This window comes from Sardina pilchardus, chromosome 17 (genome assembly GCF_963854185.1).
Source record: "Sardina pilchardus chromosome 17, fSarPil1.1, whole genome shotgun sequence".
Taxonomy (NCBI): domain Eukaryota; kingdom Metazoa; phylum Chordata; class Actinopteri; order Clupeiformes; family Clupeidae; genus Sardina; species Sardina pilchardus.
Window position 1 is genome coordinate 1,944,887 of NC_085010.1, and position 23,318 is coordinate 1,968,204.

The 23,318-nt window shown below is 44.1% G+C and overlaps 1 protein-coding gene across 1 annotated transcript in view; it reads left to right on the forward strand.

The window, feature by feature from the left end:
- Positions 1 to 23,318, forward strand: part of snd1 (staphylococcal nuclease and tudor domain containing 1) — a 139,592-nt gene that overhangs the window by 113,370 nt on the left and 2,904 nt on the right. The window contains exons 18-22 of the mRNA XM_062517759.1: positions 4,126 to 4,270; positions 10,707 to 10,830; positions 12,458 to 12,527; positions 13,834 to 13,947; positions 15,237 to 15,440. Of these exons, the coding sequence (XP_062373743.1) occupies positions 4,126 to 4,270; positions 10,707 to 10,830; positions 12,458 to 12,527; positions 13,834 to 13,947; positions 15,237 to 15,440 (657 nt within the window). The remainder of the gene's footprint in view (positions 1 to 4,125; positions 4,271 to 10,706; positions 10,831 to 12,457; positions 12,528 to 13,833; positions 13,948 to 15,236; positions 15,441 to 23,318) is intronic.

Genomic DNA, 23,318 nt, shown 5'->3' on the forward strand with positions numbered 1-23,318 from the left:
TGTAGCAGCTTGCTACTAGCTATTTAGAAGATCCATTTCTAGCCAACAGAGTTGACCGGCAACTGGACATCCTCCCCCATATATTATTCTATTGTTATTAAGGTTGACCATACAATGGCAGGACTCCATGGCAAATATGTTGTCATGCATGTCTGCACCGTACATTTAGAAACAAACACTGTAGCTCATCGCTCTTAAGTCGTTTTCACACTTGATCTGTTATGTAGGTCCAATCAATAATTTAATTATTACTCCCTCAGTCTATGGACGAATACAACTTATTTGGAGTGTTTAATGCTCTGACTCATGGTATTTTCACCGGCAAGGGGGGAAGCTCAAATAAGACCTGTTGCTGGTGCCGGTGGCTGTGAAGTGGACTAACGTCACAAACGCGACTGATGTGTTTGTAGTCGTTGGAATTACGATCTTTCACAATGTTGTAATTCACTAGTTACGAAATGAACTGCAAATGTCTTTACATGGAAATTTGTCTTTAAAATTGACAATGTGTAATTCATGCCATAAGACGATCGGGATCAGAAAATAATTTATCTTTCTCCATAGACTCCATAGACATCATTCAAGGGGCGGAGACTTAGGTTCCCTATGGTGACACATAACAACAACAACAACAACAAGGCTATTTAAGGAAGTAAAAGTTAGGTGGGCTTCTAACCACACTTTTCTTCACATTCCTGTATACAATTTACCCTAACTCTAACTGCCATAGAATATGCAGTTGGATGAAGTTTTTTGCCACGACTAATGGGAGCAATAGCTTGGCACATATCATCAGTTGTCCCCTAGTCACTCTTTTTAAAGGAATAGTTCGGAATTTTGGACATGGGACCTCATTTCCAACTTAGCCGGGGTGTGATGTACAGTAGGTTGGTGGAGACTCTTTTCAGCACATTTCCTCCAGTCATTAAGTTACAGCGTTCGCCCTTGCTAAGCTGGTGCTGAGCTAACGCAATTCAACGGTAACATCCTAAACAGTCTTACCCACTCCACAGCACACCCCAGACAAATGAACTAAAACGTCAGACTATCGATGTACATGTTGGTGTTGATAGAATAATGTTAGTGCGTTTAGTTTAGTGTGGCCATACTGAATAAATCCCCATACTGGAAGGGCCTCCTCCCACATATCCCAGTGGATCCTATGTCCTCCTTCACTTGGGAATCAACTTGTGATTAGCAGTAAAGCAATATGTTGACACAAGTCACACACCAGAACTGGCTTGTAAAATGTTTACTCTTTTTGTCTTCACTTCCATCTCTGTTTGTCTGGTTGTGTTTCTCTCTGGCCCTGCTCTGCCCCTTCTCTCTCCTTTACACGCTCCTTTTCTCTTCCTGAGTGCCTGGCTGGGAGTCTGTGTGCTCTGGGTGTTGATGGGGCTTCGCTCTTACAGGGCTGAACACATTCTATTGGAATTGACACGCTGTCACCTTTAATCAGTGTTTGGGATGTCCCCCTCCTCTTTTCGTTGTGAGTGTGTGAGTGTGTGTGTGTGTGTGTGTGTGTGTGCGTGTGTATGCGTGAGCGTGTGTGCATGTGCACAAGAGAGAGTGAAAGAGAGAAGAAAAAGAGTTTTCTTTAGTATTGTGATGGAATCGGCCAGTGAAGGCGTTGCCTTTCCTATCCCATCACCTGAATGCCAAGTGCTACTTTACTTAATCACTCCGTGGTCACCTGAGGCTAGAGACTGTGTTAGACTGTGTTGGACTGCAGTTGCACTGGGCTTTGCAGGGCTCTCAGTAGCCTTTCATCAAAACCATGAGCCCCGGAAAGGCACCTCTGCAAGTATCACTCCTCATTATAACCAGCCCACTGCAGGTCTCCCCCTGTCATGCTGTGTCTCATTGGCTCTGGATTTGGTGTTGTCTAAGGAGCTTCAATAGATTACTCTGGACCCCCCTCCCTTTAAATGTGTCCTTCATTTGGTGCTGATAGAGTTGTGCTCTTGGTCTTGTGAAGGACAGAGCTGCATCTGTTAAGGAAAGACCCTCATTTTTGCCAAACCTTTCCAACTATGTTGAATGTGGGGTTGCTTTTCCCCCTCTCTCCCTCTCTCCCTCTGTGCGTATCTCCATGTGTGTCTGGGCACACACTCAGTGCAGTTATGGCTGCAGCAGTGATGGAGGAGCAGCAGCAGTAGCAGCCACACCTGCGCTCAAGTGGAACAAACAGGAATGGTTGGCTACTCAGGGAAGGTCATCTGCCTGAGGCAGGACAGAGTTTGTGTGTGTGTGTGTGTGTGTGTGTGTGTGTCTGCGCGCATGCGTGCGTGAGTGTCTGTGCGTGTGTGTGTGCAGTTAGGAGTTATTTGTGTAGGGTTTTTCCGAATTGTTGTTGCTGTGGCATGAGGTGGTGTGTATTTGTGGGGTGTGCAGCGCCGGTCGCTTATGCCCTTGCCACTGCGGCATGAATCTGCACATGTCAGAGGTCATTCAGCCACTGGGGTTGAGCATCCATGGTGACCAGCTGTGCCAGAGACGACATTGTGATGGTCGCCACCATAATGAATGGTGACACTGTAATCTGTGTCATTCTGATTGGCCCTGCCTCTCCGATTAAAAGCCTCTCTGTGCAGCAACATTGCATTATGGGAACAAAATGTAGCAGATTGGTGCTGAGGTGCAGAGGGCATTGGGCAGAGGACTGCTGAAGCATGACTTATTTGCATCTTCATTAATGGAACATCATCTCTACGCCCTTATTTGGAGCTTTCAGCAGTTATTGCATGACTAGGAGGTGAATAATTGATGGCAATTGTAGGTGGTCTGACCCAGTCCTTTCATCAAATGTGGCAAGGTCTTTAAGGCTCAATGCTTTTGTCACGTGTATTGATAACACAAGATGCTTATACTGGTGCTTTGCCTCTGCAGGAGCAAGGGTAAAGCCATAGTGAAGTCCTCTTGTAAATGTCTGTTCTGCCCAAATCTCAGACTTAATTAGCTTACACCAATTCTGTATGAAATGAACTTGTAACAAGGCTATACAAATTCTGGTAATGAATGGCTACACCTGACATCGAGATAGTTTGGAAACCAGCTCAGAAAAGGCTAGTCTGACTTTCTTGAGAGTGACCGAAATGTTGACAGATATTTTTATAATGGTGGCGAAGTTGTTCCGCTGGTTGGTTTTGTGCAACAATTGCTTAGCTGGTCGGCAAGAGACGTTGTCCACTCTCTGTGCTTTTTCATTTGTTGCCCCAAGCTCCAGTCTTTGGTGTAATGAGCCTGCTGCCCGTGTCCACTCTCGCGGAATGACAAGAGAATCGGCCAGAGGTCCCGCATACAGTGCTGGAACTGAAAGCCTCACATCATTCTAGCTGTGTGTTCCATGTTCACACTCAAAACCTTCCAGTGTTTATTGGCATTCAGTGGAGAAACAAAGGGACTCAGACCAAGTTGATAAATAATGGCTGTGCATTCAAACAATAGCTACGTTTACATGGACAGTTTTTTGGGGTTTTTTGTCATTCCGATTAAACTATTCCCATTGGAAATGTTGTGCCGTCTGTTTACGTGGGGTACATTCTATTCCGATCAGGTGCTTTCAAGCGCTTTAAAATCTTTGATCGGAATAGCCGTTGTTGGCTACTTTTCATTGGGAAGATATAGCAGTCTATCCGAATGACCATATACATGGGTGTTCATTCGGAATAGGAACGGACTACACCACCTCTTCCATTTTGATTGAAATTCTGATCGGATCAGGAATTTACATTCCGATTGAGCTTTTTATATGGCGATTTGTATTCCGATTGAGTTATTACGTTTCTAATCGGACTAGAAGTGTCCATGTAAACGTAGCTAATGTTGTTTCGGTAGCACAGAATAAAAAGTTGTATTTGATTGGTCGTTAACTTCCGATATCAACCACCTTTTGCTAGAATCAAGGGTGGCACCTTTAATCTAAAGTCAGTGGCTAGCCTTGTCCATGATCCGGTGGCACCACTGGCATGGCAATGTTGAAGCTCGCTACCTGACTAGAGGTTTTATTTCGTCTCTCCACGTGTGTTTCTTCTCTCCATATTATGTAACTGTACATTGCAGTTAACTAGTACCAGCATGTCTAATTATTCTTAATATGCCTTTGTGTCTCTGATTTCATGACAGATCTGGGCCAACTATGAGGAAAAGCCAACAGAGGAAGTGGCAGCTCTGCAGTCGGAAGAGAAAGAGCGGGTGGCCAAGTACAAAACCGTATACGTCACTGAGATCACAGATGAGCTGCACTTCTACACACAGGATGTAGAGACGGGTAAGTGAAGCGCTATCTGCTGATCTCAGCCAATAACTGCTTCTCCTAGTCTTTCTCCTGACCTTTCAACTCTCATCTGCAGCTACTATGCCATCTACTGTACTTGCACAAGTCATGGCTTGTGTTTAGCAGGAGGGGGAAAAAAAACATTTTAGTTGCTCAGACATACCTGATCCAACACCACTAACCTCATGCTGACTAAATACAGAGTTTTACTCATCATATGAAATACCCTTTGGCATATTTAACTTTGTGGAACAAGGTCACCTGCAGAAGGAGCGAGCCTTCACAAATGTTTATAACTATTCCGTTAGTTCAAGGGCATGGCTCTGCTCTAAATCTGGGGTTGAGTTATCCATTTGGACACAGCGAACACGGAGGTCTCTCATGCATAGCCTAATTTGGAAACACAGCAGCTTATGTTTATGCAGAGCTGTAAAAGTGTCTGAGACTCATTTTTTTAATGTTTGCTTCTTGGTTAATACACATAATTAATATATACGTGAAGTCATTTAGAACGACATTGCTTTTGCAAAAAAAGGGATCATTTAGAGGGGTGGGGCTAGATTGTATGTTGCCATACTATATACAGTTCATATATTGCCCTTAAGTGATTTGAATAATTAAGGGTTTTCGCTCCTGTTTCAGTTGTAGTCTCCTTTGACAAGGCCATAAAATCGACTTCCATCAACACTTAATGTGTTCTAATGTGATAATTAATTAATTTGCATTAATTTGGAACCAATCTCAGTCTTCTGTTGCCAAGAGCGTGACAATCCCATCACATTAAGTCCTGCTTTTAGCTGTGGATAACTCGATGGAGGAGACCTGCAGGTGTTAAAGAATGCAGTTATTCCTTCAACACAGCCTTTGCTATTCCAGTCAGCTTGATAGGAAGTAGTGATAAATGTCTTCTGCGAATCATCATTTTCATCTCGTTGTGAAAATACCCATAGACCGACGGCATTCACCCAAGGAAATAGAATAAAAAAGGGAGTTTTAAGTATTTGACACTAAAATGTTTAACGTTCAGCCTATATTTTTGCATTTGTGAATTCATGGAAATGAACCAGATTGTGTGAAATTGAACCTATTGAATCATTTCATATCAACAGCAGACATCAGTATCAAATTACATTGCTGCATATTTTGAAATAATGCAAAGAACCTTATCATTGTCTTAAAAGATTTTGCAATTGGCCACAGATGTTGAAGTTGCTGACAAGCCCCAGATTGGAGGCAAATCGCTGGCAATCACAAATTGCTGTTTGTTATGCCATTTGTGAGATGAGGGGCTCAGCAATATGTTGCAGACCATGACTAGATTTCTAGTAAATAACTTTTTGAAAAGAGGTTGTTGTTTGTTATTATTTAAATAATATATATGCTGATGCTGTCCCTGATAGATACTGCAATGCAGTTCCGTTGGTGTGGGGGTCTTTGCTGATTTGGCATCTGTGTCAAGCAGTTCTTGTCACTGGGGTCTAAAGTTGGCATAAGAATGATGTCTAATGAATATGGGCGTTTTTTTAATCAGGTCTCTACTCACATTTTAAACCAAGCAGATGTTTCTCACCTAATGAAATCCAGTCTTATGTACCTACCTGTCCAGGGAATTGTTGCAACTTTTTTCAAAACTTTTAAACCTTTTTCCCCCCACTGTAAATATGGAACATCAGATGCTTTCCACTTGCTTTACTGTGCACTCTGTAGATAGATAGATACTATTATTCATCCTGAGGGAATCTGGTTTTTGAACACGGAGGCACGCAGGCAGGCAGGCAGGCAGGCACACACACACACACACACACGCACACACCTCCCCCCCACGCACACACACCACACACACACACACACACACACACACACACACACACACACACACACTAGGAGCAATCGGAAGCCATTGCTGCGGTCCCCGGAAAGCACTTGGGTTAGATGCCTTATGCCGTTCAATCACTGGCCTCGCTCACATTTTTTCTACCAGTCGCGGATCAAGCCAACCACCCTTTGGTCACCAATCTGATTCTCTAACCAGTTGATGAACCAACAGAGAATTATCCCCACACTGGAGTAGCTTCCAAAATGGAACGCAAAATGTTATTTGACTCTCCGTGTACTCGACTAATGGTGCACCTCACCCTGGGTGTTTCCCATTGGTCGTACAGTACGTACAGTATGTTAGTGATATTGGACACACCCATTGCCTTCCTCCATAGTTGGTGTGAGTTTGTGTTTTATCCTCGTGTTCGTCTTTTTCTCCTTTAGATTTTTCTCACAGTTAAGTAGCTCACAGGAAAGCACTAATCCATCATCTAGTGTTTTACATATTTTTGAACATCTCCCAAAGAATCCCAGGCTACACCATCTACAGCAGAGAGAAGTCACAATCAAGCAGCACTGATATTCCTGGCTGATATTTGGAGCCAAGGCACTATGTACACAGAGCGGAGCATCGCAAATGTAATTGCTTCAAATGTGATAACAGCTGCAGCCAGGAAGCTGTGTATAAGGAGGTTACCCAATACGAGGAGGAAAGGAGAAATGTTTTCTTTTTTTCCCCCTACACCAGCACCTTTTTTTCAGGTCAGCACTTCAGCTGCATACACGGCAAAGCACGTCAAGTCACAGGAGGCCCATTGTGTAGTTAGATCAGCTGGGAGAGAGCTATTATGCACCCTACCTACAAACTCAGTCCTTTTGCAAAGCCTGACCAAATTCTCTTATTCACAGCTGGCCACTCTTTGAATGCTATTAACCAAAACACTATATATATCTTTTTTTTCTTTTATTTTCTATTTGTCCTCCCTTTTATTTTTTCACTGCCGCATCTAGCCCAGGATGACTACTGTATGTTTACCTCAATCGGAAATGCAAGAGATGCCAAATGCAATTGCTTTGTAGTGCGGTTTAATTTTAGACTCTGTTGCAGCACTATTGTGTTTTTCTCATGGCCTGCACGTCGCAGGGCTTTAGTCTTTTGTGTGGGCTGAGCGGCAGGACAAGTGCTAGTGGTTTGTTCATCACACTATGGACTGCTTTTGAAAAGGACTCTGTAGAGCCTCTCAAGGAAAACATGATAAAAAACAGAGACCAAGATAGTGTTGCTAGGCTATACAAGAGATTCCTTGTCTCTGCCTATCTTTTCACTCACTGTAAGTGCACATTTAGGCCATGGTCTTTTCATTTTCATCATCTTCTAAGAACGTGATGTCACCCTGAGAATGGATCAGTACAACAGAAATCACCTCCATATTACCCACAAGATGATGGTGACCAAGATGTGAACAGTGCGCCATGACCATCACTCTCTGTAAACACTCAAGTTTTTGGTCATTTTGTATAAGTCTTTATGAAGGATTCTGATTTACTATGCGTGTAGTAATGCAGAAACTAGCCTTGATGCAGCATTAATAATCTGCTTTAGTATAGAGTGCACTTCACATCTAGTACAAGTTGAAATTGTCAGAAAAGTGAAACATGTGGAGTTCGAAGTGACCGAGATGGTGAGCGAGAGCCATAGTTTAGTGTTGTTAATGTATATGTACATGTGAGATGTCTACAGTGTCTTCTCAGTTCCCGGGCCTAATAAATGATTCCACCCACTCTCTTGAAAGTACAGTCAGCGAATCTTATCTCAATGAAACCGCATGTCTTAACACATCAGTCAAGGTTATTGTCAGAGACACACAACCAATCTTCAGACTGCTAAGAGGAGTATTCAATTTGGCAGATAAATTTGAATATATTGAAAATTTCCCGTTCCACTGAGATGATGGCTAAATGTTGATGGACTTATGAAGCATGTTGATTTTTATTCTCTTTTATGAATAATTTCTTGCTAGATATCCTCCGAGATTGGAAGGCCTTCAATGTACAGCCTCCAGTAGAGAGGTGGGAAACCATAGTAATTAAAGTTGGATCCGGGGTCGTGTCCTCTACCAGAGCGTGACCCATTCCCATATTTCTTCTTGCAATATGTTATGGATACTCTGGCCCTCATTTGCAAAACGAATGTATGACCTAAAACAGCCGTGGGAAAAATGTTTTTCCGCTCAAAACCTTGCATTTATCAGTGTGGTCATTTCCACACAAAACATGGCATTTATCAATCTGAACATGAGCGGTACACAGCTCGTGAAAGCTTCCTGCGCATTTGTAGCCTACTCCCCATAGTGTTGCCTCTTATGTTGACACATTTGATGGTTTAGAATACCCATCATGTGGACAGAATCGCTTTCATCAATAAAATGAGTTTATTTTAGAAAAAAAGTGCTAGTCATGAATTATGCATTTTGTTTTCTTCTGCACAAAATGATTTGCTGACATATTTGTGATTGTGTGTGTTTTGGAGGGAAAAGTGCCATGTGTCGTCGGTTTTGTAATTAATGCATTTGAAAGTAGCACATGATGCATTTTGTAAATAAAGTCTGTTAGCCTTAAATTACTTTCCTGGCTTCCTTTGAAGCCACTTTTTCTGACTACCAAAACATGCTGTAAATTCTTGGGGCGTACACTGGACTAGGAATTATACAAATCTTTTGGTTCATTAATCACACGTGAACCCTGTCATAAGATGTTTCTTGTGCTCAAATCTGTACTGGTTTCTACGTTTGATAGGTAAATGAAGGCCATGGACATCAAATAGCAATATTTCTTGTTCAGAATTGGCACCGTTGACATCCTCCATCTTAATGTCTAGAGATGCTGATATAGTGGTTATGGGCATGAAGCACTATTATAAATGGCAGTGAGAAGTCATTCCATCAAAATAAGGTTGCAGTTACTGACGGGGATTAGAGTGTTCTTTGCATTTAGTTGTAGATTCTTTCATTTAAGTTGCAAACATCATTCATGGGCATTTTGTTCTTGTTGCACAGATATTGTGATCAATTTGAGACATCCATCAACAATACATCAAGTATTGCAGAATTCCTGTACTGTGATGCCATTGTAATGTGGGCAGGGCAGTTGATTCTCAGTCCCACCCATAGATGCATATATTGAGGCTCCTGATGGTCTGCTGATGGCTGTGATGGGAGATGTTTAGTGTGGTGGGATGCATTCTAGTAAGTGCTTCGCCCCCAAACTCTGACTGTCCTTGGACAGTAACAGAAGGTCTCCTATTAATTAGGTTAAATGAAGAGTCTCCATTAAAGCTATATATAGCATGCGGAGGAGTCCCTCACATCTTATTTATTATTTAATGAGAACCGCAAGACTTAAAGTGGAGCACAGCAAGGCAGCAGGCAGAGCAGAGGAAAGCACTCTGTGCCTAGGAAAGCAGACTCAAACTTTTTTTTAATTAGATTAATAAATCAGAGATGAGACGTTTGCTGTCAGCCTTGCTGGAACATCCCATCACTGGCGGGGAACATTCCAAACAATGCCACTGGGACAGGGCAGGTCTACTTGTGTGCCTGCTTGAGAACAGCTTCTGCTGATATGATGTCTTTTTTGTACACACTGTGTGGTGAAGATTGGCCCTCATACACACTGCTTCATTTGTCCCTTTCCCAGACGTTAGAGTTAAGATGCCTTTAAAGAGGAGGAGTGTGTGAGCACCGTAGAGGACACTAGCTTTAAAGGGAAACTATGCAGGTTTGGCGATTTCATCGCCGGTTTCGCTTTTCTTTTTTGCTCGATTTATACTTGCAGATTTCTCTGCAGCGCTTCCCCTACAGCTTTAGCGTGTACATTTTACAGCACTCCTCAATCGGTAAGTTTGCCTTTTCACCGTCCCGGTGGCACAAACCTTGCATGCGTGGTTTTTCCACTCAGAGGCGCTAGGGGGAAGCGAGACAGTCGTCATTCAATCCGAAATAAGTCAAATAACCATTCCAATGACTCCGAAGCTGATTAGTTAAGGCAAATGAAGCTAAAAAAAAAGAAACCTTGAGTTCACCGCTAAGCTTTGCGTCAACGAGCGTCTGTATGTAGGTGTGTGCATTCCACTGCAGCAGTGGCCCTCTCACCCATAGCGTGGAGGTGAGCAGTGGAGCTCTAACCGAGTATGTCTCAGTGCTGGATTTCCACTGACACTTACTTCCACCCACAAAGAAATCAATGGAAATTGACTGTCAACAAATCACTGTAATTTCACACAGGCATTTTGCTAAACTAGCTGGAGTAAGTGTTCCACACTCTCCATTGCCATCGAGCCTGATTGCCACTGAGTTGTTATTTCTGTGAGCCTGTGACTGGCTTGTGGTTGCAGTCATGGGAGCAGGCGAAGCATGGCATATCTGATGGACCTGCACACTTGGATATTAATGCCTGCATTTATCTGCACTTCACTTGAGCAAATCTCATTTCTGTGTCTCTTTCACTTTCTCACACACACACACACACACACACACACACACACACACACACACACACACAAGCAGGCTGCTGAGCCTGACCCTCCTCTCTTGTTCTTTTCTCCTTTCACCAGGTGCCCAGTTGGAAAGCCTGATGGAAACCATGCGAGCGGAGATAGCCTCACAGCCACCAGTAGAAGGCTCCTACGCGCCGCGCAGAGGGGACTTCTGCATCGCCAAATTTGCTGATGGAGAGTGGTGAGTTCACAGGGCAGCAGAACAGTCTGTGCAAGTGGACTAATATTCCTCTCTATGGAAGTCACAAGGCATTAACCTACAAAAGGGAAGCAAATCGAAGTTGTCTGTTGTAAAGAAGAGATTGCACATGGGCTGATGGTGGTTGTATAAGCAGCTAGCTGCTGACTCCTGGGCATATTAGCAGCACACAGCTGCTGTCACCATGGGAATCCCAGCTGTGCCTTGTGTGGTCTGTCTTGGGCCAGTTGCCTAAAGCTATTCAGTTAGCATAATTAATTGTTGAGGATATCTACACTTGCTCTTTAGTGGGGATGTCTATGAGAGAATTAGATGAATCTTCCCTTTACGTTTTTTAACTTTTCATCAGAGTCCTTGATCTTCTGATCTTCTGATCCTGGAGAATATAATATGAGTCATTTTCCTTTGTAAAAAAAACATATGTAGTCTCTTTTGGCATTCAGGGTAACAAATGCAACATTTTAATTAAATTGCTGTGTTTTGTTTTTTGCTTTCTTCCCCTTGACATGTGCTGGAAAAAGCGAGTGCCAGTTACTTTCAGTAAACACGGGTGACTGAATTAAACAGGGACCTTTAAAGCTGAAGCCAAACTAGAGTATCATGTAGGACACCTGACTTTACAGATGACTGGACAGAGGGAATTTATTTCACTTTTTTTCATTTGAGGATTCATATCCAGAAAAGAGAAAAAAAAACAAGTCTGTCAGGTTAAATGGGGAGAATAAGTGCAGTCCAGGCTCCCTCTTAAGCAAACTTCAAAGTCATTCAGTAGCCCTTTCATTTGCTAGTGAATGGGCTGGTTTAAATTTGCCATCTGTGCAAGTTTCTCTACTTTAAATTTACTTGTGATCGCTCATTCTCAGTTTCATTTTATGGAGTATGTCTGGAGTCTGTCATAGGATAATGGGAGCTTTTATGCTTGTTTTCTCCTCTACTCGTTTTTAATTAATTACCATGCTGACAGGAGACTTCCATTCAAGGCTTATTTAATGTAGTGAATGTCCGGAATAAAGCAGCTTTGTACAGCTGACCGTCCATCAGCCCCATAACGGTGCCGTTTGGCCTAATTATCTGGAGCGTTCACTTTCCGTCCACTCGGTCTTTCTGCACCTGAGGTCTGTCTCCCTGCTCTGTTTACCACCTAGAAAGTGTGTTTTCACCCGTCGCCACAGTCCGGCCCATCACTCTCATGTAATGTGTATTATGTCCTGGAAAGCGTGCGTTTTCACCCGTCGCCACAGTCCGGCCCATCATTCTCATGTCATGTGTATTATGTCCTGGAAAGTCGCCCAAGTTTATGATGAAAGAATTTTTTTCAACTGGCAAAGATTATATGATTGATTTTTTTCATATGAGAAAATGCCATCCATACCATGCTCAAGTGATTGGACTTGGCAAGGGTCAGCCATTACACCCTGCATCTGTAGGGAGTGGAGTGGAATGGAAAGCACCTGCTGGCCTGTGGTTGTAATAATCACCTTTTTCTACAGCGCACACCTACTGTGCTACGGCACCTGCTACACATCCCCCAGGGAAAGTGTTCAAAATGTTCTACATTTTCTAGTTCCTTTCTTGTTCAATATCTCACTTCACCTGCGTGTTCCCACAGGTACAGAGCCAGAGTAGAGAAGGTGGAATCCCCTGCCAAGGTTCACGTGTTTTACATCGACTATGGCAACGTGAGTGGAACATGCAGTTCTATATTCGTCTCAGCAAGCCAGTTATGGAAAGAGTGTCTGTCTGTCTGTCTCTCTGTCTCTCTGTCTGTGTCTGTGTCTGTGTGAGTGAACATTTGTGGGCAGGTTCTGCTTTGTCTGCCTATGTTATAGAATCATGTTGAAAAACGGCTAATAACAAGGTTTCTTAAGAGTTGATTGTTCATGGCTCTCTGTGTGGTGGGATGAAAATACTTGCTTGATGCTTTCGTCTATAATGGTAGATTTTTGTGTAAGCTCCTTGTTGAAAAAGATGTAATAATATGACTAGATATTTTAGGGGCTGTACTGTTACACATCATACTACGAAAGCACTGCCTGTAAATACACACATTTCAGTATCTGCTGATGACTTTTAGGTTGTTCCTATTTAATACACTGATCCAGAATATTAGATTTCCCTTATATATTGTACAGTTAACTGTGCCATAGGCCTCTGTGTGCTGTGGTGAGCTGCTAGCAAGAGGCCCTGGGCCTGTCTTGTAGATGTGATGCTCCTTGGCATCCCTCTGAGAATGGGACTGAGCCGCAGCACTAGTCTCTGCAGGGCCTCCCTCTCTCTCCTCCCTCACCCCAACCCTTACTGTGTCTCAGCCACTGAATCTCAGCCCACAAGCTTGATCACACTCATGTCATCACATTTAAATGATGGCGTGGCCATTGCCACGTATCTACTAGTTGCATGGTCTTTTGGTTTTAAGTGGGCCATGAAAATATACAGCTTTCTATCTGCATACATTTTTCTGGTCCACTTCACGCTGCGTTCAGCGTGCAGTCAGATCATTAAATGTATCCCTTGTATCCCTAAACTATTTGACATGTCAGCATAGAAGTGCTCCTCTCTCATTGTTGTCAATTATCATGTAGGCTAGTCACCACCAGTTGCATGAAGGTCAAAATCTCCATTCCTTTTTCTGCTGGAGTGACTAGGCCTGTATGGCCTGATTTCTAACAAAACAACAAATGTTTTATGTTGCTAGAAGGTGCAGAACAAAAGAACCAAGTAACTATTGAATGTGGTTGATAGTTTATACAGTTTATTAATCCAGGATAAACTGTCAATGTTCAGAACAAAACTGTTCACCAAAATTAAAGGAGCTTTTTCTCAAATTTGGCAGTAGAAGTCAACTTGTATGGAACTTGTGACTTACACAAGGAGGCATGGTGAACTTGACAATATAAACAAACCCTGGGTCAGATGCACTGCTTTTTGGGTTGCTTGTTGGCTATCCCAAGAACTGCTGTAATGGTGCTGTGTTCCCCACTGCAGAGAGAGACCCTGTCCTCCACACGCCTGGCTCCCCTCCCTCCAGCATTCAGCACCCGCACCCTGGCAGCCCAGGCCACAGAATATGCCTTCGCCTTCATCCAGGTGCCACTGGACGTAAGTACATGTGCCCACTAATACATATATACGTATGTAGTTACCGTAATAGAATTGGAAGTAGAGGTTTTTGTTTTCTGATTCTGGTGCATCTTAATAGATACAACAAGCATGACACTTGCATTTTAGCATACATCCATGATTTGTTTCTTTGTTTTTTGTTTAGTTTAGTTTTCATACTGTTACAATATGTGGTCATCAATATTGATGCAACATATAGTTTGACTGCGCTGTCCTCAACCCATCCACCTTCCCCTAACCCCCCAGAAAGCATCACGGGGCCTTCAGATACAACGTGACAACAGCACTGCTCTAAACCCTATTATTTCCAATTGCTTGCGCTGCCGCATAACAACAGTTTGCCGCTACGTTGAGCAAAGTGCAGGCGCAGGGCAATTGCGCCACTGGCCGAGCTTGTGCTCACGCTCTGGTCAAAGGTCAACAATGTTCTGTAGTGGACTTTGACTGTGAGGACTACTGCTTTGCACCAAACCCAGCAACTAGCGCTGTGCAAATCACTGTCTATCTGAAAGCCCCCCCCCCCCCCCCCCCCTCCCCTCTTCCACCATAGAGCTTGATCAGAGTATCCTCATCACTCCTGCATTTCCTTTTCTGCTCCTACTCCCCCATTCTCCATCTTGGTTTGAGCCCCCCCACAGCCAAGTGTGACATGTTGACCAGAGGGAAAGAAAAACAAAAAGCCCTGTGAGGTTTTGTCCCCTTTAAAGCGTCTCCCTCCATCTCAACCACCCCAAGGGCAGGCAGCACTTGCAGGTTGCCATGGAGACTGGTCCTGGTAGGGAGAGTGATGTCCGGAGCTTGAGAGTGTGTGTGTGTGTGTGTGTGTGTGAGAGAGAGACAGGGGGAGAGGGAGAGAGAAAGAGAGAGAGAGAGAGAGAGAGACTGCTTGAGAGCTTATAGCTTCTTTGGCTCACAGCCTTCACTAAAGAGAGATTGATTGGTTGCTTCAGACTGAAGGGAATGAGTTATTGGCCAATTTTTGAGTGTCGAGTGAATGATTGGCCCAGGGTTGGAGGCTGGAAACCTTGAGTGTCCTGTCTCTTGTGGGCATGATTGGTTTATTTTTGTCTTGTATGTTCATATCACTCTTTGTTTGGTGTCTACAAGGATGTCCCGTGTGTGTGTGTGTGTGTGTGTGTGTGTGTGTGTGTGTGTGTGTGTGTGTGTGTGTGTGTGCGCAAGTGTGTGTGTGTGTGTGCAAGTGTGTGTGCAAGTGTGTGTGAGAGGCAAAAGAGTATGCCGTACTGACCCAGTGTCGCCCCCTACAGGAGGATGCGCGGGCTGACGTGGTGGACTGCATCGTGCGGGACGTCCAGAACACACAGTGTCAACTCAACGTGGAGTACCACGGGGCCACGTGCCCTCACGTCACCCTGCAGTTCACCGACTCCAAAGACGACGCGGGGCTCGGCCTGGTCAAAGAGGGCCTGGTGATGGTGGACGTGCGGAAAGAAAAACATCTGCAGAAGATGGTAAGATCACAGGCTCTATTATAGTGGAAAAGTATGTGCACATCCCAGGTCAAGGTGCAGAACCAGGGTAAATCATAAAAATGGAAAAAAGTTTGCACACTTGAAATCCTTCTTTTTAGTTTTATTTTCTCTTTTCTCTAGCACAGAATTACGTTTCGACCGTGTGGTCTTCTTCAGATTCACTGTAGATCACAGGCTCTCCATGAAACTCATCTGAAGCTGAAACTATATGTCTAACACAGATGAAATTCATAATTCCAGATGAAACGGCACATATAGAACATTGTCATTCCCACTTGGTTTTCCATGAGGGCCAAGGCCTGTGCGCTCTGTGCATCCTCTTGACTGCATATTGCTGAATGCTACAGTCTGTAGGCCTCTGCAGGTTGAGACCAGGGGAGCACCATCAGTGCACTGGCTGTGTACTCGCTGCTCTACAGGCAGGCCACCGGCCAGTTACAGACATGGCCCACCAATTTCACCACTCATTTCTTTACAAATATTGGATTTATACACCTACACTTCATCAATATCATCTGTTATGTTCAATTAAATATGTTAGCAGTCCAGAAACGGACCAGAAGTACCACACTACTCCTACTCCTAGTAGGACGCTGACCAAAGTCCAGTGGTGGTCTAATTTATGCTACCTTGGAGTGAATACTGCCAGCATTTCCAGTGTGTAAAATAGAGCAGTAATTCATAGCACACTCATGGTTAATTAAGGTTCTAAGCCAGCTAACCTAACAATTCTAGCAAGAACTTAAGTGCACACATCCGCTCATGTTACACTTTCAAACTGCCATGACTAGTTCTAAAGAGATGCTTGCTATGGCCAAAGCCTAGCCTGAAGACAAGCCAAGAGAGAGAAATGTATGTACATTAATATGAAAAAGCATTTGTGGCAACACTAGAGACCACACTGTCCTTGTGATGCATATTCGCGGCCAAGCATCTTACTGTGTGTTCTTGTGTTTGCAAAATCTCCCAGCAGGCGGCAGCCATTTTAGGGGGTTATGAAGCACCGGTGTTTTGCTCAGTCTCATTATGCTAATTTGGCTGCAGACCCATGGTTAATGGGAGATAAGCTAATGGGAATGTTGATTGCTGTGCCCTGGCATTTCTCTAGAATGTCTTGTCACATTACGCAAACACACTCAGCCACACACACACACACACAATGATTTGCACGGGCTTACCCACAATACAGGTGTTCCAGCTCTCCCGCCTCGTGTCTGTAATGGCCCATATTTGCTCGCTGGGAGCCCTAAAGCTCCAGAGGACTGCTCCTCTGGCTGGGGAATGCTCCAAAGTGGCTACTTAAATACGACTCTGGCCAGCTCTCAGGGGGGGCGTAGCAGATCGCCATATGGAGTCTGTTTGTTTTCCCCTTTTCATGGCCATGTTCATATGTCTTGTAAAACATGCCGCTCCCCCACTCTGTTGTGTATTTTTCTCTCTATTGCGAGTTTCAGCTGATCTGACACCTCTTTCACACTTATTTCTAAGAACAAGGTCCACTGTGAGTTGATGTACAGTAGAATACCTGGTGTGCCTGACTAAAAAAAATGGAGAGAGGCTGTTTGGTACACTGGACTCCAGAATTTTATGTAATGGAGCTCGTTGTAGATGTGGAAAGGTTAGGCTTAGAGCTCATTCAGCCAGCTCAGTCATTAGATAATCCGGAAGTCTCATCATTCTGGGTCGTGTAGTTGAAGGGCTTTGCATTTCACCTGTTCTCTCTGCGCTATGCACATGGCCTCGCAGAGGATCAGCAGAGAGCACTGGCTGTGTCTGTGTCCGGCCAGAGGAACTGGATGTGCCTGGCTGCAGATGGACGTTGCCAGAGGGCACAGGATTAAGGCTGAAGAGGTGCTATAAACCCCCGCAATCTGGGCCCATGCTGTTGAGTGAGGAACAAGAGCAACGGAACAACCTCTTTTTGTTCTCTCATCTGTAACATACAAGACATGGCAGACTGGAGAGAGGAGAACTTCATTAGAGTGTATTGAGCTTCCATGCTTATTACCAATGAGATGTCTGATATGGGATATGGAGGAGAGATTACGGATACCTAGCCAGTAGGAGAATCGTGTAAATGTGCCCAGATTGGATTTGAGGATTAAAGGTTTAAGGTAGATATGATATGGTAACATGCTCTGGGATTAACCTTATTTTAATATGACTTGTAGACGGTGTATTAACTGCTGCACTGGAGGTCACCGCGACTGTGGTCAGGGAGAGGGCTAGCTAGGCTGGGCATGGAACTCCCCCTGTGCCCCAGATCCAGAGCTGGCCATACCCTGCGGGCAGCCTGGCACTTGCAATTGTCTTTAGGGAGGGAACTGGCATTCCCACTCTGTCTAAGAGAGTGGCATTATGCCACTTGGGAGAAGTGCCATCCTTTTGCCTGCAGTGCACTTGGCTCTCTCCTCTCAGTTTGAATCTCTCTTTCACATGCTCTGTCACTCCCCATTTCTGTAATAAGGAGCCAAGTTTCTCTCTACGATAACTCGTATAGTTTTAACTGAGTCGCTTTCCACCTTTTGAAAGTAGGCCGATTTATTTCAGTATTTGTATCTTCGGCATATACGGCATATTTTCAAATAATGTTTATACATTAGAGAGAGCATGAGAGACATACATGAGAGTGTGACTGAGAGAGAGAGAAAGAGAAAGAGCGAGAGAGTGAGAGAGAGCGAGGGAGATAGGGTCATATTCTGCTCTCCCCACTGAAGAAATCCATTCTCCTGATAGCTGCCATCATGAATCAGCTGTCTTCTGAATCAATGGCCGTGTATTAGGCAGGAATCAATGTTTTCTGCTCCTCGCCGCTTTACTCGGCAAACACCTCTGATTTTATTACATGTGGACCAGACCCCTGCCACTCCATCACACAAATGTTAGATGCGCTCTTTTTCTGCCCCCTCTTTTCCCCTTTCCCAGCTTCAGGTGGTGCGGTGTGGTGTGGTGAAGATGATATTATTTTTCAGATTGGATATCTAAAGTTTTTCTTGCCATATTATGTCCTATGGTACAGTATGTCCATGCATGACTATACAAACAAGGTGATGTTTAGCATCTGATTTACAGCTGTGGCTACTCCTTAGTATACAACTCTACAGCTCTGTTATGGTAGCGTGTCTGTCTATGGATTGGCCCACACACCCTGCACTCTGCCTCTTACACACTCAGGTCATGTTAAGTGGCTGATGAAATTTGAAGTTTATTAGCTTTTATAAGCTAATCATCTTTTATGAGCTAATTGCAATCAGTTATACTAATAGAGCAAGCCCCAGCCTCATGGCAGTCTGAGTTGTTCAGGGCCTATGAAGCCAGGTCTTTGGAGTTGGAACTAGAGTAGATTGTGTGCCAATTGTATTTCTTCTCTTCATTTCTCCTTTTCATTATGACCACTCGAGATCATTTGTCCACTCTGTTAGTGCTATGTGTAATCTATATAGTGTCATTATCAATGACTATTAGAATACTGCTGTCATTGAGTATTGGTCATTATTGTGTGCCACTCTTCAACTATTGACAACCTCCAGCTGAATGGAGGGAGCTGTCTTGCCATAACTGAAATAGTGCTGTTTCTCCCTCAGGAGGGGGATGGTATTTGTGGTTGTAGTGTAGTACTGTATGTAGGTAAGATGCCCTCTGGGAGATGTAGTTTTGGCAGAGGTGTGGGAGGTGTGAGCAGAGCCAGCGTGGTGGTTCACTCTAATAAGGATACAGTAATGATGAATGGAGCTGCCATAGGCTAGCACTTCACATCCGCACAGTTCAGTGCTCTCCACCCCCACCCCCCTCAGCATGGCTCATTCTCTCTCCCTCCTTCTCTCTCTCCCTCTCTCCCTCCCTCTCTCCCTCTCTCTCTCCCTCTCTCTCTCCCTCTCTCTCTCCCTCTCTCCCTCTCTCCCTCTCTCTCTCTCTCTCTCTCTCTCTCTCTCTCTCTCTCTCTCTCTCTCTTTCAATCTTGGTCTCAATCGCTCAATATTTCTTTCTTTGTCTGCCTCTCCTCTCTGTTCTCTCATTTGAGTGTAGTGCAGTCTAACCTCGCATGGGGATTACTGCGAGTAGTTTGTGATGCGTACAGTGCTGCACAGCAGACATGAATGTAGTGCAATGAGCAGAAGCATACAGACACAGCTAGGACCAGATAAGCACCTCTCGCTCTGTGTGTGTGTGTGTGTGTGTGTGTGTGTGTGTGTGTGTGTGTGTGTGTGTGTGTGTGTGTGTGTGTGTGTGTGTGTGTGTGTGTGTGTGTGTGTGTGTGTGTGTGTGTGCGAGTGGTGCTCCGTAGGCATAAAGCAGTTAACAGCGCTCACACCGTATAATCAATGCTTCATTGTTTTGGCCACATGACCACTGATGCTGGTGGTCAGTCTCCTGCCATCTAATATCCCTCTCCAGAGTGACCACACACCTGCCAGATACGTCCACCACCTCCACCACTCTTGTGTCAGATCAACCGCAATCCTAACGCCACCACACTATACTCTAGAGAGTGGGTTGGTACTGTATCTACGTTCTACTGACAGTTTGATAGCTCATTAACCAGGAAGAGTCAGACTTCCTAATGGCCATTCTATGCTTCTATGCCATCATGTTATGCTAACCCCCCCCCCCCCCCCCCCCCCCCCCCCTCCCCCACTAGTCCTTATAGACCCTCTCAATCTGTCCCTAGGGGGTTTCTGCTTGAAACGCTCAAAACCAAAGCAGACACTTTGAAATGAAAATGAATGAGATGTTACCATAATGCTCTACTAAATATCAACATGTTTAGAGCCTTTGTCCCAAGTTACCATTAGCTCAGCGTTTTCTCTGCTGCGGGAAATGCTCAGGAGCACATGTTTGATAACAGTCTTTGTATGCTAGGCTAGGCTAACAGTGGGATGGCATGCCTGGGACAGTAGCCTGCACAGAGAAGAGAGAGGGTATCCTCCTATCTCACTCTGGGCTAGATCATTAATAAGGTCATTTTCCTACTAGTTTGCAACAATGCCTCACATGCTACTAGCATGTGCTAGAAATAACCATCATGCCCAGTAGATGCCATCTTAAGCAACACTTGAGGGACATGTTCTCACTTACAGCACTGATTGAAAGCCAGTCGTTCATATCAAATGTTTCTATGTCTGCACAGGGCTCAGAAAGTGATAAACTGTTCCCTCCCTATTAAGTATTTATGCAACACTTAAGTGGCTACATGTCCACAGTTTCTCACTGCAATCTGTGCTTTGAATGTTTCCTCATCACTGAACATGCATGAAAATGAACTTGGTATGTTTTATGCCCAGTACATTTTTAACCAGTTCCATATTATTCACCAACACAATGAGTGCAAGGGAAATCTGCTCTCATTGTTTGCATTTTTTATAAAACAGTGAGAGGCTTATTGAGATTGCTGTTGTAAAGCTCTGTAGAAATGGGATGCCAGTTTAGTAGGATTTGGTTGGACAGTGTGATGAAATTCTCCCTTGGCACTTTCTGGCAGAAAATCTTTGGGTTTCTTTTTTTTGAGCTAAATCAACAAAGCTGGTCAGTGTATACAGTAATGAGCTTTGCACTAAAGCACAAAGACATTCCTCCTCTCCCCAACACCATTTTGCCGCCAGGACACTGCATATTCCTTGCCATGCTCTCTCTTGCCATCCTTATGCAGTAACAGCCGATGCGAACTGGGCATGAGCTCCCCTCTTGTGTGGGGCATCTGCCCAGCATATGGCACCCTTTTGGGGTCATCCAGCTGGGTGGAAGCCTAACCCAGCCCCTTTCTTTTTAGAGGTGTTGATCAGTTAGCGGAGGTGCGCAGGTGACCGAAGCTCATATTTGTCTCAACAATTGCTGAGCTTATTTGTCTTTTTGCCAGCTAAGTCAGCTGACTTAATTGGTTTTGACTGTGGTCATTTCTCCATGAGTGCTGGACAAAAGGACGCCCAGAGAAGGGATTTCACATTCTGGAGTGGGCAGTCTGCTGAGTCCTGGTCTTCAGGGAACTGATTCAGGAGAAATAGCAGGACTGCCGGCACTCAGCCCTCGGGCCATCGAATGCTGTTCCTTTTAAGGCTGACATTTTGTGCCTGTGTTTTTGCGTGCTTTCGTGCTTTTCTTAGCAAGTGCATGCAGTAGAGTGAGGCTGTCTGGGATGGCTTAAGGGTGTCGCTGCTTGTTGGACACGGCAGGGATGTATTCGGTTTGTGCCTGCAGATTGGTTGATGGCGTCCCTCTAATGGATGACCAGTCCAGAGAACTTTGTGTCTGAACATGGCGACCAGGTGTGCTTCCACATGCAGCTCCACCGTGCTGCTAACAAAGCAGTGTCCAGCACACTGACCGGGCTACAGTATCTACCGCACACGCACCCATCAGTTAATACAACACATGCATTACAGAGTCATCCACTGTCTGGAGAATTGGGTTTTTCTTTCTTGTCTCCCATATGAGCTATTTTTTGTCTGCTAATAAAAAGTAAAAAAAAAAAAAATTGTTTCTTTTGGGAATATGAAAGCCTGTTCTCTTCCTTTTTCTTGCCAAAGTATGAGCGGCTCCTTGCCCTCTTACAGGGTCCAGCTGGAGCCCAACTGGTTCTGACTGGTTCCAACAGGAGGCTGAGCTTACACCCCCTACTCTTTAGCTTGCGTTTTTGGATCGTTTCTTGTTTTGTTTCCCTTCCTACTCTCTCTTTTACGTGTTTTCTTATCACACGTGGTCTCATGGTCTCAGCCAGTGGGACTAAATAGGCCAGTTTGCCAGAAGCACTCAATATTATGTGTTGTACAGGGATGCACTTTTAGTTGTTTGCTGATGCCCAGAAACAGTGCTACTTCCATTCAGCTACTTCCATCAACATTCTATCCTTAAGCACAGTACCATCAGCACACATCTGAATTCTGAATCTTCTAATCAGACTTTATATAATTCTATGACATATGTATATATATCGAGGGCTGAGAACCAAAGGGGCGTAAGTGACATTTTGGTCAAAATTGAGATATACAGTACCCTCCAGAATTATTGGCACCCTTGGTAAAGGTTGACTAAAAATAGGTCTAAAAAATAATCTTTAGGTGATTTATTGTACTCCCACAATGAAAACAATGAGGAAAAATACACCCTGCAAGGGAAGCAAATTTATTCTGAGAAAAAGGAAAATCTCATAAAGAAATAAATGTTTTTAATAAAAACACGTCACTCACAATTATTGGCACCCCTACTTGTAATACCTTCTTAAACCTCCCTTTGTCAATAAAACAGCATGTAATATTCTTCTCTGACACCCCATAAAGATTGAGAATACAAAGTAAGGGATTTAAGACCATTCATCTTTACAAAACCTCCCCAGATCGTCCAGATTGCTAGGTCCACACTTGTGCATTCTTCTCGTTGACTCATCCCACTGTTTTTCTATGGAGTTTAGATCAGGGGACTGCTATGGCAATGTCTGAAGCTTTATTTTGTGTTCAGTAAACCATATTTGTTTTGATCTGTGCATTTGTTTTGGTTCATTGACCTGATGAATGATCCAATCATGACCAACTTTTAGGGCCTTGGCAGAGATTGTTTGATTTCCTTTGAAAATGTTCAGGTTTTTCTTGGTGTTCATGATGCCATGCACCTTAATTAGGTTCCCAAGGCCTTTGGGAATTAAAACAGCCCCACAATAGCACAGCCCCTTCACCATAATTCTGATTAGGCATGGGGTTCTTTTTAGTATAGTCAGTCTTCTATGTACGCCAAAGACACCTTAAGTGTTTTTAGCAAAAGAGCATATTTTATTTTCATCTGACAATAGACCACACTCCCAGACATGTCATGGTACCATTCAGTAACTCCTGCCATTTACATTGTTCATTAAATGACTCTACTGGCTTT